The sequence below is a fragment of the Nuphar pumila genome, chromosome 1 (assembly GCF_984573655.1).
Source record: "Nuphar pumila chromosome 1, dmNupPumi1.hap1.1, whole genome shotgun sequence".
Lineage (NCBI taxonomy): Eukaryota > Viridiplantae > Streptophyta > Magnoliopsida > Nymphaeales > Nymphaeaceae > Nuphar > Nuphar pumila.
The window spans coordinates 176,092,918-176,112,259 of NC_143249.1; the positions used below are offsets into that span (position 1 = coordinate 176,092,918).

At 37.1% G+C, this 19,342-nt stretch overlaps 1 protein-coding gene across 4 annotated transcripts in view; it reads right to left on the reverse strand.

The window, feature by feature from the left end:
- Positions 1-19,342, reverse strand: part of LOC149851355 (uncharacterized) — a 63,326-nt gene that overhangs the window by 4,570 nt on the left and 39,414 nt on the right. For 3 of the 4 annotated variants that reach the window (XM_090000373.1, XM_090000363.1, XM_090000355.1), the window contains 2 exons: positions 317-439; positions 149-232 (listed from right to left, as the gene is read on the reverse strand). The exons of the other annotated variant lie outside the window; for it this stretch is intronic. In XM_090000373.1, coding sequence (XP_089856499.1) covers positions 149-232; positions 317-439 — 207 coding nt within the window. The remainder of the gene's footprint in view (positions 1-148; positions 233-316; positions 440-19,342) is intronic. 4 annotated transcript variants of the gene reach the window in all.

The following is a 19,342-nucleotide window of genomic DNA, read 5'->3' on the forward strand; positions in this document are numbered from 1 at the left end:
AATAGATACACAAATCTCAAAATATTATCCATCTTTAAACAGTTCTATAAATCAAGTGAAAAAACGCTATACTTGCATGTCAGAAACAAACACTAATACACCATAATTGCTTTAGGAAATTGCATACCGCATGAATACATGAGCCTACCTCATCAACAAAGATAACACTAGGAGCAATTTTGCTTGCAAGGGAGAATACAGCTTTGACATACTTTTCACCCTCACCAAACCACTAACAATAAATAGAATGATTATTTAGTCATTCAGGGTAGTGAAAAGGTGTGCTTATATTGACTTAAGCAACCACTGGAAGTACCTTAGATGTTATGCTTGCCATTGAAATATTAATAAAATTTGCACCAGCTTCAGTGGCAACTGCTTTTGCAAGCATTGTCTTCCCGGTACCTGGGGGCCCAAACAAAAGTATGCCCTTGCAAGGCTGTGAAAAGGAATGTCCATCAACATGAGAACACGTTTGAAACATTAATAAATAACTCAAAGATCTACATTACAAATGTGAAGGATCAACAGAAAATTCAGGATATCTTGATTCTATTTTTTTTAACAGGAATGATATATGAAACAAACTTTCATAATAAAACAAGACTAAAATTAACTCAAAATGAGGTGGAAATACTTCTAAAATTGTCTGCATGAAGTCAACTCAATAAAAGAACTCTAACATCACATTGTCGGAAAAAAGCAGTGAACTTCCAGGAGCAAGCAGCAGCCCAAGGTTAAACTCCACAGCATTCTGCAAATCAAAATCCACACGGACATCACATCCAAAGATCTTGCCTGACATACTTCTCAAAGGTCCAATGGAGACCTTGTTTTCCCCAGCAGGCAGTATCAGGCACACTCTACTCATCCAAAACTAAATGTGTTGTTATATCTCAAACTGGCAAGATTTTATTATATCACAGAGAACATCAAGGGTTGGTAATTTTGTTATCCCGTTATAATGAGAAGATAAGGAAAACCAAATCTCCAAATCAAGCAGACTTGATTTATTAGCTTGACATTATAGGCACATAAGCTTTCAGTGTTTCAGTATCAACAGTTTCATTTCTCCAACTACTGGGGAAAAGAGAAAGTTTCATCTGTCTCAGAATTATTTCCAAACATTTTGCTCATAGTGGTTTCCCACTATTTTCCATTTCTCCTTCAAAATCAGGAAATTTGATCACCATTCCCTTTTCAACATTTTTATATTCATTTTATGTTCTTGTATTTCAAATCCTCGCCCAGTTTTCCTCATGAAAATCGGATGAAGCATAAAATATGAATTTCAGTTCCATTACACACTAGTGGGATTAGACCTTTGAGTCATTGCCTTTGCATCTGCTTGTCCTTCACTTGTTCTGCCATCAAGACAAATGACTGCAAAATGGGTTGATCAGTTCCCTTAGGTAGACAACTTGCTAAAAGATCACCTTTAACGAAGACCAAATGGATGACTAATGACTCAACTTCCAATGGAGCAGGTTAGCAGAAAGCATCCCTTCAAAAAAACACTCGAAAAAGGATAAGAGTGCCTTCTAATTCCAAGTAACAGACCAAAATATGGTCAGTTCCCCTTTGATAATGGCTAACCAAATCTCATCATAAACCATAGAAACACATCATGATCAAAATTCTCTATATCTTCCAGCTCTAACATTCTTAAAATTACCTCAGTTTTTGCCTCAAAGCCAGTACAATTAACATAGCTGACATAAATGTAGGACCCTGGCTCATGATACCTAGGGGCTAAAGGCGTCTCTATTTCAAGCACTGCATGGAGGCCAACCAAACCATTAATCAGATGTTCCGCAGAAATTTCAACTTTGGCACCCAAACCACAATATAGGGGTGAAGTTTCTCCTGATTTTGAGTTTTATTATCTCCAAGACAAGAAGTACATCCCTCCCAGACTGTAATGGCTCTGTTAAACATCTTGAACCATGCTAGGGGAGATTGTTTGAGCCAGAGTTACCGGAAGCGCATGTCCAGTAGGGGAAGCACACTTCCCCGATACGCGCTTCTGAAATGCACAGGGAAGCGTGCATTTATTTTGGGAAGCGTGTACCCCTTTAATGGGGTACGCGTACCCCTTTAATGTGGTACGCGCACCCCATTAAAGGGGTACTGCAAGGTGAGATTTACTATTTTATCCTTTTTTTAAAGTTTTTTTTCAAAAAAATTTAAAAGAACGAGTTTTTTTAGTAAGGGCAAAAAAGAGATTTTGAAAAACCCGTGAAAACAAAACTCGAAAGGGTTTAGGGTTTTTTTTTTACACCTCTGCTAATCTGAGTCTCCTTCTCCCTTCTCTCCTCTCTCTGTCAACCGATCGACGAAATCCAAAATCCAGCGACCTGCACCGATGTCCGGCGACCTCCACCGACCGACGATGAATCCATTCAAGTACGTACTATGTACCCATTTGTCCATCTCTTCTCTCCATCTCACATATCTCCATCTCCTGTCTCCATCACGTAACTCGAAAGTAGCATGCAATTTCATAGGACTAAACAGAAAATGTGGGCGATAGAGTTGCCACCAAAATGGAGCCGGCATCCTCACCGCAACTCACACTCCTGATTTTGCTGCCTTCCACGAGTTTTCGGAAGAGAAAGAGGGGGAAACCGGAGAATAGAGGTTTTTCGGCAACTCACGCTCCGTCAAAAGAGTTCACCATCCTTGACTGTCGTTTGTTCCTCTATGCAGACATACCAGACTCTGGTTGTCGCTCTCTCTTCCTCCCTAATCTCCTTTCTTCCCTTTCAAGAGGGTTTCATTTCCTCTGTTAAGGGGTCAGGTTACACTACTTCGTTTGGTGGTTCCCGACATCGATTTTTGGGTTTTTTATGTAATCCGATTTAGATCCATCAGATTTTCGATAAGAAAAACGGGCTGTCTCCAAGGGCTTCCGGAAGCACCAACTGCTCGTATCGACTGGTTCAATGGATTTACTTTACACTGCAGAATCTGCAAATAAGCTTTACAAGTCAATATGATTTTCTTCTATTTTTTGCACAGTTTACTTCTTTACTCTTTCTATCAACTCGTTGCAGAATAGTGCTATAATGCAAAACATACTAATGTATGTTATACTTTCACGATCAATATTGTATCTATTTTCTTTTATGTCTTTTATCCAGGAATTAACGTGTGATTTTTGTAATCTATAACATCCTAATGGATCTGTTTCTTGTTTGATAATTTGGCTAAATAGATTTTACCTTTGACTAATAACATAATTTCAATTTTCAACTTTCATTTTTTGCTAGTATATATTAATGTGCATACATTTATGTATATAAGCAATGATTTGTGTTTGCTTCCTAGGTCGCTTCCGAGACGCTTCCTAGGTCGCTTCCAAGACGCTTCCCGGTTCGCTCCTAAGTCGTCCCGCGCTTCCCGCTTCCTAAATTTTTAGAAGTGCCTCGCTTCCTGCTTCCTGCTTCCGCTTCCCATATCGCTTCCCGCTCCCGCTTCCTCGATTGGCAACTCTGGTTTGAGCCCATAAATGGCCTTGAGTTTACATACGCTACCTCTATCCTCTGAATGAAAACCAGGACGCAATGACATATACAACACTTCCTTTAATTCCCCATGTAAGAAGGCATTTTTCACATCTAATTGATAAAATGGCCATGATCTATATACTGCCAGTGAGAGAAGTACCCTAATAGAATTACATTTCACCATGGGAGCAAAGGTCACTTGCATCCCACAACCTTCTTTCTTGAAGAGGCACAACTTCCCAAGCCTGATTCTTGTCAAGAGCATCCATTTCCTTGATTATTGCTTCTTTCCATTGTGGAACCTTTAAGGCTTCCTCAGCATTCTTTGGTATAGAAATGGCTTTACAATGGGCAACAAAACCTTTATAGGATTCAGATACACATTGGTATGAAACAAAGTTAATTATGGGGTATAGAGCACAAGTACTCTTCCCTTTGCAAATAGCAATAGGTAGGCCCAAGTCACTTGTTGGGGTGATTCTTGAGTCTCATTTTCATGGATAGGTTCAAGGAGTCCTGGGTCCAGATTGATCTCTGGCATGGATGTAGAAGGCATAAGTATATCTTTCCCTTCTCTAGCATAGGTATGTATAACCTCTAATTCATCAAATATTTCTGGATTACTGAATCTGATGGGATTGACAATAGGAGCTATAGGTGAGAGAGAGAGAGACAACTCATTTTCCTCTTGAGACCCCCCCTTAACCGCACGGTGACCAATGGGACATCTTTAAAAAAAGTGATGCCCATTGATAAATATCTCTTTTTAGAGATTGGATCATAGCACTTATAGCCCTTCTGAAATGTAGGATATCCAATAAAGACGCATTTTCTAACTTTGGGATCTAAATTATCCCTATATACACTTGGAACATGAACATAACAAACACATCCAATGATCCAAACACTCTAGGAACAACTGAGAAAATTAGAGCTTGGGGAGTTAGGATCATTACAAGAGACTTACCTGCAAAAAGTACTGGTAGGCATATGGTTAATGAGATAAGTAGCAACAAGAACTACTTATTACCAATATGATTTTGGAACATTTATCTCAAATAACAACACACGAGTTGTAACAAAGTATGCAGAAGAATCAAGAATGCAAATGCATTCACAATGTCCAACACATGGACTTAGCACAATGGCACAAGAGGATAAATCCACTAAAGGGACAATATGAAAGGCCTTGCAACAAGGCTACACATAAAATAAATACTCTGTTTATTGAAGAGGAGCTCTCTAAAAAGCATGAGAAAATACAAAGGGATGCACCCTTATTTATACACAAGGAGGCACTCAAGGGGCTCCCAATAGAGTCGTTGGGAGCCCCCAACGGTCACAATTGTGACCGTTGGGGGGCCCAACAACTCTATGGTGGGGCCCCTTAAGTGGCTCAAAAAAGGATTTAAAAAAAAATAAAAAAGAAAAGAAATACAGAAAAAATAAAAAGAATAAAAACAAGTACCCCTATCGGGTACTTGTGAAAAGACCATAATACCCCTATCAGGTATTATGGTGTAAATATATATATATATATGTGTGTGTGTGTGTATTGTTATAATTATTTTAACACCCCCCCTCAAACTTTACGGGGAGATGACTAAAAGTTTGCCAAGGAGAAAGAAGAAGCGAGGTGCAGGAAGTGCTTTGATAAAAAAGTCTGCAAGCTGATATTCAGATGTGACGTATGGCACTGTAACTGTCCCACGAAGATACTCATCCCGAACATACTGACAGTCCATTTCTATATGTTTAGTTCTCTCATGAAAGGTGTGGTTGCTGGCAATATAGATCGCACTTTTGTTGTCGCAACAAAGCTTCGAAACACCGAAAATTTCAACTCCCATATCTTGAAAAAGACTTTTAAGCCTCACAAGTTCCATTGTAGTAGTTGTCATGGCCCTATACTCAGCCTCAGTGGAGAACAACGAGACTTTCTGTTGTTTCTTGCATCTCCAAGCAATTAGCGAATCTCCTAAAAAGACACAAAAGTCAGTAGTTGAGATTCGATTATTTGGGTTTTCTCTCCCGTCAACATCAGTATAAGCAAGTAAATTTAATGAAGAGAGTGAGGATAGGAATAACCCTTTAGTTAAAGTATTTTTTATGTAGCGAATAATCCGAAGCACAGCACTCGTATGCACAATTGTAGGAGCATGCTGAAATTGACTTGCGGAGTGCACAGCATGAGCAATATCAAGCCTAGTGATAGTCATATAGGTGAGAGATCCAATGAGTTGTCGGTAGGGTGTAGGATCATCCAGTAAAACTCCATCCTCCAACCGTAGTTTAACGTTGATAACCTCTGGAGTCTTCACCTTTTTGTCATCTGAAATCCCAGATTTCGAACATATATCTGCAGCAAGCTTCATCTGTAACAAAATATACCCTCGAGGAGAGTATGCTACTTCGATACCAAGAAAATACCTGAGAAAACCCAAATCAGATATATCAAAGTTATCTTTTAACATATTTTTAACAGTAAGAATCCCACTTTCATCATTGCCTGTGATGATCATATCATCAACATAAAGCAGAAGGATGATAATATTATTATCTGCACTTTTAACAAAGAGAGCAGTGTCAGTATAACATGAACGAAAACCCAATTTTATCATGATAGCACTAAATCTATCATACCAAGCCTTAGGGACGTGTTTAAGACCATATAAAGCTTTTAATAATCTAACAGTTTGACCTTGGTTAGCATTAATTCCTGGCGGAGGATCCATATATACTTCTTCATTTAATTGACCATTAAGAAAGACATTTTTAAAATCTAGTTGGAATATAGGTCATTTCTTAGATGATGCAACAACAATTAAAGTTCTAACACTTGTCATGCGAGCCACTAGAGCAAAAGTCACCTTGTAGTCGATACCGTATTCTTGTGAGTATCCCTTAGCTACCAATCGGGCTTTATATCGTTCTAGGGAACCATCACTTTTTGTCTTGACTTTATAAACTCAACAACATCCAATAGCTTTTTTATTTGGAGGAAGTTGAACTATTTCCCAAGTTTTAGCCTTATTTAAAGCATCTAGTTCAACTTTCATTACTTCAACCTAATGAGATATATTTTTTGCTTGATTATAATGAGAAGGCTCATAGTATGAATGCAAGGCTATTAGACAAGCTCTATAATTAGGTGAAAGAGATTCATATGAGACAAACCTATTAGGAGGAATTGATTCTCTAGAGAACCGCCTAAGGGAAGTCTCTTCTAGAGGTTCATTAATCCGCAAGAATTTTTCTAAAGCACTAATAGGTTATTCTTGTTCACGCCGGGTATAAACTTGAAGATTGTCACCATTAGTTGGTGATACTTTAATATTATGAGAATCATCTCTATTATGTGTATTTTTCAAGATTTCTGGATGATTTAAAGAGTCATCATTTTTATCATCTAAAAGGTCATTGAGAAACATATAATCAATTTCATTTGGATTATCTAATATTTCAAAACCGTTTTCATCTTCTAAAAATGTCACATCCTTGGAAACATATAGCTTATTGTTTTTGTAGTCAAAACATCTATAGCCCTTTTGATTTTCATCATATCTTAAAAATACACATTCAATTGCTTTTGGCGATAATTTATCTCTTTTATGTAAAAGAACAAAACATTTACATCCAAAAATACGAAGACGATTGCAATCGGGCGTCATGTTAAAAAGTTTTTCATAAGGAAAGACATTATTTAATTTTGAATATGGCATTCTATTGATTAAATAGGTGGAGGTTAACACGGCTTTGGCTCAAAAAAAATTTAGAATATTTTTAGAGATAAGTAATGATCTAGTGGTTTCTAAAATATGTCTATATTTTCTTTCCACTAGGCCATTTTGTTGAGGAGTTTTTGGGCACGATCTTTGATGACAAATGCCATGTTTTAAATATGATTGAAACTCATTTGATAAGTATTCTCCACCTGAATCGGATCGAAGAATGGATATACGACTTTGAAATTGATTTTGAACTTTTGCACAAAATTCCTTAAAGAAGTTGAAAACTTCTGATTTAAGATTAAGAAAATAGATCCATACATATCTAGTATAATCATCAATAAAGGTAACATAATGTGAATAACCACCTTTAGATAGAACCGGAGATGGTCCCCATACATCGGAATGCACCAATTCAAACGGTCTTGTTGACACAAAGGTTCTAGTAGGAAAAGGAATAGACTTCATTTTTTCAAAAATGCAATCTTTGCAATTGATATTTTTTTCTTTATAAAATTTGTTTTCAAAAGGAAAAATATACATTTTAGAGTAACTTGGATGTCCAAGTCTTTTATGCCAAGTTTCAATACTTTTATCTTGGACATAAGTACGAAAAGAAGTATTAGAGAGTGTTAAATGATCCATAAAATAAAGATCTCTCTTTCTATGGCCTTGCCCAATCTGCTTCCCAAACCGGAGATCATGTACAAAGCACCCTTGAGATGAGAAAGATATTTTACATCCATGGTCGGCAAATTGAGAAACGAAAAAAAGGTTAAGATTTAGTTTAGGAACTATTCTTACTTTTGGAACAAAGAAATTTTGAATATTTTTTGGATTAAGAGTGTCAATACCATTTATTTTGAGAAACGTTTCATCGGCCGTAGAGACACAAGATATTTTTGAATTGGTGCACACGTTGGTTAATGCATTTTCATGGGGAGTCATGCGAAAAGAAGCTCCAGAATCTAAAATCCAAGAATACGTACCAGGAAGTGATGAGGAGGCAATAGCGGCACCGGAGGTGGAGGAAGTGGCCTTTAGAATTTGTTGGAGAGCCATGAAAATTTGACCAAGAGTATCCTTGAGATCCCCGTTTTTGCCTTCATCTTCTTTGGAGGATTCCTCAACGGAAGCCACCTTTGACTTGAAAGTCCCATTAAGCTTTGGGCAAACGGGTTTGATATGTCCCGGCTCATAACAATGATGACATATAATCATCTTCCTTCCACCACTCCCTTGGTTACCAAAATGAGGTGGTTTGTATGTTTTAACATTGTTGCCGGGTTTAGACACGGCAAGAACTTCATCCACACTTTTACTCATGCCATGCTTAGTCTCTTCTTGAGTAATTTCGACAATAGCATCTTCTAATAGAAGAATAGTGGATCTATGAAGGAGTGAAGATCTAACTTGTTCAAATTCGAGACGAAGCCCAAATAAAAATTGAAACAATCTATCTTGTTCCATTTGCTTTTGTCCAAATTTCATATCCTCTGTAGCCACTCATTTAGGCTCTAAGAGAGCCAATTCATCCAAGAAAGGGTTAAGAGCACTATAGTAATCTTGTATGCTCATATCCCCTTGTTTTGTGGTTTTCACTTTTTCTTACAAAAAATAAGCTCTTGCAAGATCTTTTTTGGTATACATACCCTTCATAAAAAACCAAGCTTCATTGGCTCAGCGAAATTTGACAATATTAGCAGATACCTTAAGTTCAACATTATTCATAAACCATGCTAGGATTTTTGCATGGTTACTCTCCCAATCTTCCACTTGTCGTTGATGATCTTCTTTTGCTTTGAGGCGAGCATCACCCTCAAGAGCTTTTTCTTGATCTCCTTCCATCTTTGTGAGCTTTAGTTGGGGTTCCGGAACGGTCCCCATTACATAACCCCAAAGCTTCTTTCCTTTGAGATTATTTTCCATTGAGAATGCCCACATAATGTATTTTTTTCCATTGAGCTTGAATGATAGGTCGATCTTGGCTTCCATTGCTTTGGTACCAAGATGCAAAAAAGAGGAAGTAGAGAAAGACAAGATTTTCACCTTGAAGAATCGAATGGCTCTGATACCATGCAACAAAGTATGCGGAAGAATCAAGAATGCAAATGCATTCACAATGTCCAACACATGGACTTAGCACAACGGCACAAGAGGATAAATCCACTAAAGGGACAATATAAAAGGCCTTGCAACAAGGCTACACATAAAATAAATACTCCGTTTATTATAGAGGAACTCTCTAAAAAGCATGAGAAAATACAAGGGGATGCACCCTTATTTATACACAAGGAGGCACTCAAGGGGCGCCCAATTGTGACCGTTGGGGGCTCCCAACGACTCTATGGTGGGGCCCCTTAAGTGGCTCAAAAAAAGATTTAAAAAAAAAAATAAAAAAGAAAAGAAATACAGAAAAAATAAAAAGAATAAAAACAAGTACCCCTATCGGGTACTTGTGAAAAGACCATAATACCCCTATCAGGTATTATGGTGTAAATATATATATATATATATATATATATATATTGTTACAATTGTTTTAACACGAGTAAGTAATGATTTTTCCTATCAACCACCCCATTTTGTTGAGGGGTATGATGACAAGAGGTTTGAGACTCGGTTCCATGATCCTTAAGATAACTTTACAAATTTTGAGAGGTATACTCTTCTATTATCATATCGCAAAATCTTAATAGATACATGGTATTGTGTCTCAACCATCTTATAAGAAACAGGAAAGACAGAACACACCGCATCTTTAGATTTTAATAATTAAACAATTGTCATCTTTGAGAAGTCATCAACAAAAGTTACCAAGTATTTGTATCCAAAAATTGACACTAAGGAGCTGGACCCCATACATCAGAGTGGATCAACTCAAATGGCTCAGAACTGCTAGACTCGCTAGAAGGATAGATTGTCCTACACTGTTGAGCCTTTTGACATGTTTGGATACTATCGGTTTTTATAAAATTAGGACATTAAACCTTTAATTTAGACAATGGAAGATGCCCTAACCTGAAGCGCATTAACAAAATAGACTTCTCACTTGGTGAAGGTTGGGCCCTACTTGACATCAATTCATGAGGGGTAACTATGGCATACAATCCCTTCTCACATTCATGACCAAATATCTTCTCGATCTTTAGGTCCTCAAAAACACAATAATCAGGATAGAAAGTTACACTACAGTTTAGATCTTTAGTAAGAGAGCTCACAAAAAGTAAGTTAACTGTGAATCTAGGAGTATGTAACACTTAATTTAAAGAAAATTTTTCCATGTGGACTTTTCCTTTTCCAAGAATAGGAGAGGGAGACCATCAGCTAGTTTTAGGTTAGCATTATAGAAAGATGCATGATATTCGGAAAATAGATGTCTCATGCCCATCAGTGGCCCTAGAATCTATGATCCAAGGAATTGTGGCCGAATGTTCAGAGATATCAATACCTTGTTCAACATGATATGATTTTGTTGTAGAGGTGGATGTCGTTAAAAATGTAAATATATATGTAACTAGGTTTAATAACTAGGTTAGATTAGTTTTACTTTTTTACTTTTTTTGTTTGAATTCAACTAGTCAACAAATCTTGACTAGTCAACTCAAGAGACATTGGGAGAGGCCCAATGACTCTATTTAGAGCCATTGGGCCTCTCCCAATGTCTCTTTGGAGACTTTGGATTGTGTATATAAAAGGGTGAAACCCCCTCACGAATGCATGCTTCTTGCATGGATTTATATCAATAAAATATTATTTTTTAGCCTCTTGTGTTGACCCCTTTAGTGGGTTGTGTGTAAGCCTATGTGTGGCTTATTATGTGTTTACTTTGGTATTTTGGTAGACTTTGTTGTGACTCTTTTGCATGTCCACTTTGGTAATTTGGTAAACATCCTTGGAGGCCCTCATTTTCTTACATGGTGGTATCGGAGCTTGGTGATCAAGCATGTCATCTAAATTTGAAAGTGTTAAAGCTCTCTTGTAATTTCTATTCGAAGTGCTCATGATTGGTGGCATTTGCTTAGAGAGAAATCGTGACTTCCACCTTTACTCTCGTTCTTTTCTCTCCTCTTTCTCTATTCTTTTCTTTTGTCTTACCTTCGCAAAAATGGATGACAATGAAAATGTCACCATAAAACTAATTAAGCTCAATGAATCAAACTATGCAATATGGGCTTCAATTATAAAGCACCTTTTATGGGGAAAAGTATTATGGGGATTAGTGAATGGGACCGATCCGAAACCCAAATTAATACTTACCAAAGTAAAAGGTGGGAAAGAGGTACCTCTTACGAAGGTTGAGAAAAATAAGGCAATGACCACTTATGAAAAGAATGGAGAATAAAATATGTCAAGATTATGTCTTGGTTCAATAATAGCATCGACATTAAGAAGTGTTTAAGTCTCGCTAAATTCGAACATGCAAACAAAGCATGAGATTATCTTAAGAAAATGTATTCTCTTAAGGATATTGCACATGTATGCAACTTGCAAGATAAGATACAAAATATGGTTCAAAGAGACAAAAGCATTAGAGAATACTATAATGGTTTGTCCAAACTATGAGAGGGGTTGGTTCTTCTTGAACCAAAGTGGCATTGTCCGGAAGACATAAGACCCCACAAAAATCAAAATAGACGCAGAGCATTTTTACCAATTTATTAATGGGTTGAGATCGGAGTTTGAATCCACCAAATCCGCTCTCATTCATCGAGGAAAAGTTCCTTCAATAGAAGACCATAGAAGAATTAAGTATGGAAGAGAACATGCTCAAAAAGTGTATCTCTAAGAGTGATAATGACTCAGTTCTAGTCGTATCTAGACCAAAAAACTATGTTTGTACCTACAAACCACCACACTATGAAATGTCAAATGATGAGAAGCAAAGTAATGAATATGAAAAAAGAAAAATTATTTGTTACTATTATCGTGAACCGGAACATGTCAAAACATAGACATAAATTGAAGAAACCACATTGTCCTAAATTGAAGAAACCATACGAGAAAAAGGTTGCCTCTGTTGGACCTCTACAAGAGTCAAGTGATGCATCTATTGGAAACATGTCCTTAACACAATTAGTGGAGGCTCTTCAACCTCTACTCAAAGAAGCATCCTCATCCACTGGAGTCGCAGTCTCTTCCTTTGGTTTCTCCGATCCCGATAAATTTCTTTGGTTTCTTAACTCAGGTGGTTCTTTTCGTATGACACCGAATGGTGATATGCTATCTAAATGTCATAACTCAAGTGGGTCAAATGTTTTTATTGTTGATGGAACATCTCTTGAAATAAAAAGAAACAAAAAATTTAAAAACATTTCTTAAAATTCAAAAAGATTTTGTATTCAAAAAATTAGACATATTCCTAAATTGAACTTAAACCTTTTATCTGTTTCTCAATTATCTAACCATGGATGTGATGTTTCTTTCTCCTCTCGTGGTTGTCGAGTACAAGATCACCAATTAGGAAAGTTGATTGGGGAAGGCCATAGAGAAAGAGGCTTATACTACATGAATTTTTTGAAAATACCTAAGAATACATTTTGTTACAATGTTCAGAAATTGAATTTGGATCTATGACATAAGAGACTTGGTCATTCTAGTATATCCAAGATTCAGTTTTTTCCAAAAGATAGATTTTTTTTGTAATTTTGAAAATTTTACATATGAAAATTGTATTCTTGGTAAAATGAAGAGATTATCATTTCAAGAAAGAACCTTTGTTTCATCACGACTTGAGTTAATACATTTGGATGTATGGGAACCAACACCTTTGTGCATAATTTTACGAGACACACTTGGATTTATTTCCTTAAACACAAGTTTGAAGTTTTCTCACATTTTCAAATATTTCAAAAACCAATTCAAGAGTGATATTTTCATCTTTCGCATTGATTCAGGAGGATAGTTTTTATCAAAAGAATTTAAAACTTACCTAGACCTAATATGGTATCACACATCAAAAATCTGGTCCTTATACCCCTCAACAAAATGGCTTAGCTGAAAAGAAGAATAGACATATTATAGAAACAAGAACTTTACATGTTAGAAACCAAGTACCGAAAGATTTTTGGGTTGAAGCCACATTAACTACAGTTTATCTTATTAATAGAATGTCATCTTCTTTGAAAAACATCTCCTATTGAAAAACTTTTTAAACAAGTTCCAGATTACTTTAGATTGAGAGTTTTTAGATGTAAATGTTTTGTTTTACTGACAAAAATGACAAACTCTCTCCTCGTGCTATTCCTTGTGTCTTTTTAGGATATGCAAATTGTTGAGATTAAGAGGTTTTAAGTTTAAGTTTTCTTAAACTAGAGGTTATTTGATATTTAGTGTTTAATGAGGGACTTGTGTGTAATTTTTTACTTTGACCTCTCTCTATTTAACATAGAGATTAGCCCTAATCAGATAAACGAGTTTTCTCATTTTCATTGTCGTCTCTCTCTCTCTCTCTCTCTCTCTCTCTCTCTCTCTCTCTCTCTTGGCTTCTGTGGTAGATTTCGGAACTTCTACATGGTATCAGAGCGGTAGATCTCGGGAGCGTGATCAATCGTGATAGATCTACACCAACAAAAGAAAAAAAAAACAAAACAAAAAGGGTTGGAAACAGGTGTGCACATTTAATTTTTCTTTGCATAGATCTGATAACAGATCTGGTGTCTGACTAAGGTCACGACACAGATCTGTCATCAGATCTAAGGGACACGATGACTGCGTGTCATCAGGATCGGGATATGGCTGTTGTTTTGAATGGTGTGCAGAAGAAGCAAAAGTTTTTTTTGGCAGTGTTGGATCTGAATGTGAAAGTTTTTTTTGGCTGTCGTGATTTATGTGTCTGGGAGCAGTTGTCGTGATTTCAATATTTTTTTGCTCATATTATCGTTGGTCGTGAATCTAGGTGCCGAGTTCAATGTGTCGTAACATGTGTGTCGTGAAAGCAACATGTTAATATTATTTTTTTTTGTCATGGAAGCAGCAGGCGTGATTCCCTGCTTTGTGGAAAGTTTTTTTTGTTTGTGGGAAGCTTTTATCTACTGTCGTGGGATTTATGTGTTGAGTACAGGTGCCTGGTCGTGGTATTGGCTGATGCGTGATTGTGAAACACGCTACTTTCTGTGACAATTGTAGCCTGTCGTGAATTTATTTCTGGTGTGGCAAACTTTGTGTAGTCGTGGATTTGACAGACGTGTGAATATAAAACACGATGTTCAAGTGAGTGAATATGATTTTTTTTTTGTGGCAGCTGCAATAGCATCAAATATTCAGTATGGGTGAAACTTTAAAATGTGATTCCAAAATTGAACATATTGGGGAGTATAAGGCGTTTGCAAATCCCTTCTCGTATGGTTCTTCTGTAAGGTTGAATGAAACTAACTATGCCAGGTGGTCCAGAACGTTTATGATGTCGGTATCTGGACATCGTAGAAAACATATTTTGTTGGAAGATGAACCCAATGAAAAGGTGGGAAAATACGTTACTTGGGACGAAGATAATGACATAGTTATGTCATGGATCATGAATAGTGTTGAACCCCATATTGCAGATGGTTTAATTTACTATAATACAGCCAAACAGATGTGGGACAATCTTCGAGATACGTACTCACAAGAGACTAATGTGAGTCGTATCCTGCAAGTCGAACAGGAGATATAATTTGCAGCAGGAAGATCAGACCTTGGCCCAGTACTATGCCTCCGTCAAAGCTGCGTTTGAAAGACTTAATGCTCACAGGCCCCTTAGTTGTTCGAAGCAAAAGGATCATCAATAACAGACTATGGTTGCTCGGTTTCTTACAGGCTTATCTTCAGAATTCTCTGTTGCAAAAGTCCAAATATTGACTGGATCAGATGTACCTACTCTTGCTGATGCATACAATCGTCTGAGTAGACTTTCAATCTCTCTTCCACAATCTCATCCTGTGTCTCAATCGTCTGCTCTAGTTGTCTCATCTGGTTATGGTCGTGGAAATATTCAGAATATCAGAGGACGAGGTTGTGGGAGAGGTATGGGAGGCAGAGGAAAACTTCAATGTACATTCTATGAAAAATCTGGACATTTAGAAGATCGTTGATGGGATAAGCATGGTCGGCCAATCTCTTCTTCATCAAAGTCATATGCTCCAAAAGCAAATGTTACTACACTAGAGGCAACAAATGTACATGATAATACATCTGCAAGTGACAGTATCACCCTCAATCGAGCAGAATATGACGAGCTGATAGCTCTTCGCCCTTTGAGTTTCACCCCTCCTGTGGCTGGTGTTGCCTACTCAACAGGGAATCATCTTCATCTGAATGATAGTAAGCGGATTATTGACTCTGGTGCATCCAGACATTTGTGTGAAAATTCGCTTGTCTTTTCAGATTTAAAGGATATTATTGTTCATCGAGGAGTCTCATTAGCCGATGGGAGTTTCTCACTAGTTGTTGGTCAGGGAAATATTTTTATATCCTCCACCTTACAGTTGAAAAATGTTCTTCATGCTCCCAACTTTCCTCAAAGTTTACTCTCTGTTAGTTGCCTTACAAAAGAATTAAACTGTAGAGTGATATTTGATTCGATGAGTTGTCATTTTCAGGATTTGCTGACGGGGAAGAAGATTGGTGGAGGCTATGAAGAAAATGGAGTCTACTACCTACATCATCCAGTGGGTAATGTTTATGCTGCAGTGGAATACTCATCCAGTCTTGTTCAGTGGCATCGTCGTCTTGGTCATCCTTCATTGTCAAAGCTTTGTTATGTCTTTCCTCAAATTCCTTCTACTACATCATTTCAGTGTGAAGCAGTTGGGCAAGCATCATCGAAGTTCGTTCCCTTCGAGTCGAAGTCAGTCTAGTCATAAAGTTTTTGAACTTCTTCGTGCAGATGTATGGGGTCCTAGTAAGATTCCTACTAGGACTCAGCATCGATATTATCTTGTTATTGTTGATGATTTTTCTAAGTTGTCACGGGTGTTTTTAATAAAAGAATGATCTGAAGTTCCAAGTATTATCAAATCCTTAATTCTTGAAATAAAAACTCAGTTTGAATCTGTTGTCAAGATTGTTCGCACTGATAATGCTCTTGAGTTTAAATCAAAAGTTTTGTTACAATTTTACCAAGATCATGGCATTCAACCCCAAACTACCTGTGCCTATTCATCTCAACAAAATGGGGTGGCTGAGCGAAAACACCGACACCTACTTGATGTTGCCCGGACCCTTATGATTCAATCTAATGTTCCTGCGTTATATTGGGGTGATGCGATTATCACTGCTTGTTATCTGATCAACCGCAGGACTTCATCTTATGTGGGTGATCAAATTCCATTACATATCCTAAAACCTAATGCTCCACTCTTCTCTTTCTCACCAAAAATATTTGGATGTGTTTGTTTTGTACACAAACTTAGCCCTGATCGTGATAAATTAGTTGCTCAAGCTACAAAATACATATTTATAGGTTATCCAAAAAATCAAAAGGGATATCGATGTTATGATCCTATTTCTTGCCGAGAGTATGTCAGTGCGGATGTATCTTTCTTGGAATCCACTCCATATTACTCTAGTACCGGTTCTCCGTTGTAGGTTGATCCAGCTGAGTCTTTTCCATTACCTATACCTCATTTTCCTTTGGAATCTATGCCCTCATTACCGAACCAAACTTCATACTCTTCACGATTTAATAATCCTCCATTAGTATATGTGCGTAGAGCTCCACCTCCGCAAGTGCCTTCATCCTCTTCTTCTCCTGAGGTAAGTACTACAGACAATAGTGATCTTCATGATGATGATAACAGGCCTATCGCTCTACGAAAGGGGACACGACAATGTACCTTATATCCCATATCTCATTTTGTCTCTGATGTCAGAATTGGAAATCAAATGAAAACTTTTATTTCAGCCTTATCTGCGGAAACTATTCCTCTAAACTATCAACAGGCAGAGCTAGATAACCGGTGGAAGCTGGCTATGCAAGAAGAAATGGATGCTTTATTGTCTCAGCATATATGGGATCTAGTTGATTCCCTAGTGGATGCTGACATTGTTGGTTGCAAATGGGTATATACAATAAAGTACAAATCGGATGGTTCTATTGAAAGGTACAAGGCCAGATTGGTAGCAAAAGGGTATAGTAAGACTTATGGTATTGATTTCTTTGAAACCTTTTCTCCTGTTGCACGGATGGGCACTATTCGTCTTGTTCTCTCAGTAGTTGTTCATCACGGTTGGAGCTTGTGTCAATTAGATGTGAAAAATACATTTCTATATGGGGATCTATCTGAGACAGTTTACATGCAACAACCTTCAGGATTCGAGGTTGAGGGAGAGTGTCAGAAGGTGTGTAGATCGAGAAAGGCGATTTATAGCTTGAAACAAAGTTCGCATGCATGGTTGCAAAAGTTGTTTGAAGTGATGTCACGCTTTGGCTTTAATAGGTTAGCGGCAGATCATACACTATTTATCAAGAAAACTAACTCAGGCATAGTTGTTATGGTGGTATATGTGGATGACATCATTCTTACAGGAGATGATGTGAAAGATATTGAAGCCACAAAGGCTCATCTTCAAAAACATTTTGTTACAAAAGACCTTGGTTCACTTAGATATTTTCTGGGTATAGAAGTTGCCAGGAGCCGTGAAGGGATGGTTTTGTCTCAACGGAAGTATGTTCTTGACTTATTAAAGGAAACTGGAATGTTGGGAGCTAAACCAACAAATATTCCCATGGATCATAAAGTTCAGTTGTTTGAAGTAGGGTCAAAACCGGTTGATAGCAAAAGCTATCGCTCACTAGTAGGGAAGCTAATTTATGTAACTGTGACCAGGCAGGATATTGCTTTGGCAGTAAGCAAAGTTAGCCAATTTATGGACAAACCAACTGAGGTACACTGGAATGCAACTATAATGATTCTCAGACATTTAAAATCTTCTCCTGGAAAAGGGTTATTATTCAGGAAAGGTGGAACTCTGGAGATAGTGGCCTATTCTGATGCTGACTATGCAGGATTTGTAGTGGATAGAAAATCTACCACAGGATTCTGTGTGTTTTTGGGAGACAACTTAATTTCATGAAGAAGTAAGAAGCAAAATGTGATTTCTAGGTCGAGTGCAGAATCAGAATATAGGGCTATGGCCCAAACAACTGCTGAATTAATGTGGGTTCGTACTGTGCTTCATGATCTTCAGGTGAAGGTTTTCTCTCCTATGACCATAATGTGTGATAACAAGGCTGCCACATATATAGCGAACAATCATGTCTTTCATGAGAGAACAAAGCACATTGAGGTTGATTGCCACTATGTAAGAGATATGGTTCAAGCTGGTCATATCACTACCAAATATCTAAAGTCGGAGGACCAAGTTGCATATATGTTTACAAAGCCTCTTGCTAGACCAAATTTCTCAAAATGTTGTGACAAGCTGAGCATGATTGATATCTATGCTCCAGCTTGAGGGGCAGTGTTGAGATTAAGAGGTTTTAAGTTTAAGTTTTCTTAAACTAGAGGTTATTTGATATTTAGTGTTTAATGAGGGACTTGTATGTAATTTTTTACTTTGGCCTCTCTCTATTTAACATAGAGATTAGCCCTAATCAGATAAACAAGTTTTCTCATTTTCACTGTCGTCTCTCTCTCTCTCTCTCTCTCTCTCTCTCTGCTTCTGTGGTAGATTTCGGAACTTCTACACAAATAATAAAAAAGCTACAAATGTTTTGACTTTAAAACTAAAAGGCTATAAGTGTTTCAAGGAATGTATCCTTTAAAACAAAATTTAAAATGAGAAAACTAAGAAAATAAATGAGTATCCTTTCTTGTTGAATTTAATTCCAAATATTGGTGATTGTGATGAAGATCAGGAAGTTAAAAGTGATATGATGAGTGAAGAATAATCTTATAAGGATCAAGAGTGTATACAATATTCCAGGCATGGTAATTTTGAACATCCATGTGCTCTTGAAAAATATACTAATGACGAACAAGTAGAAATACAAACTAGAAGGCCATCTAGAGTATCAAAAGTCCCTAGAAAATTTGTGTCCTATGAGTCTTTTTCACCTAAGTATCAAGCCTATATTGCATTAATACATTCATATATAGAACCCTCCAACTATGATGAAGCAAA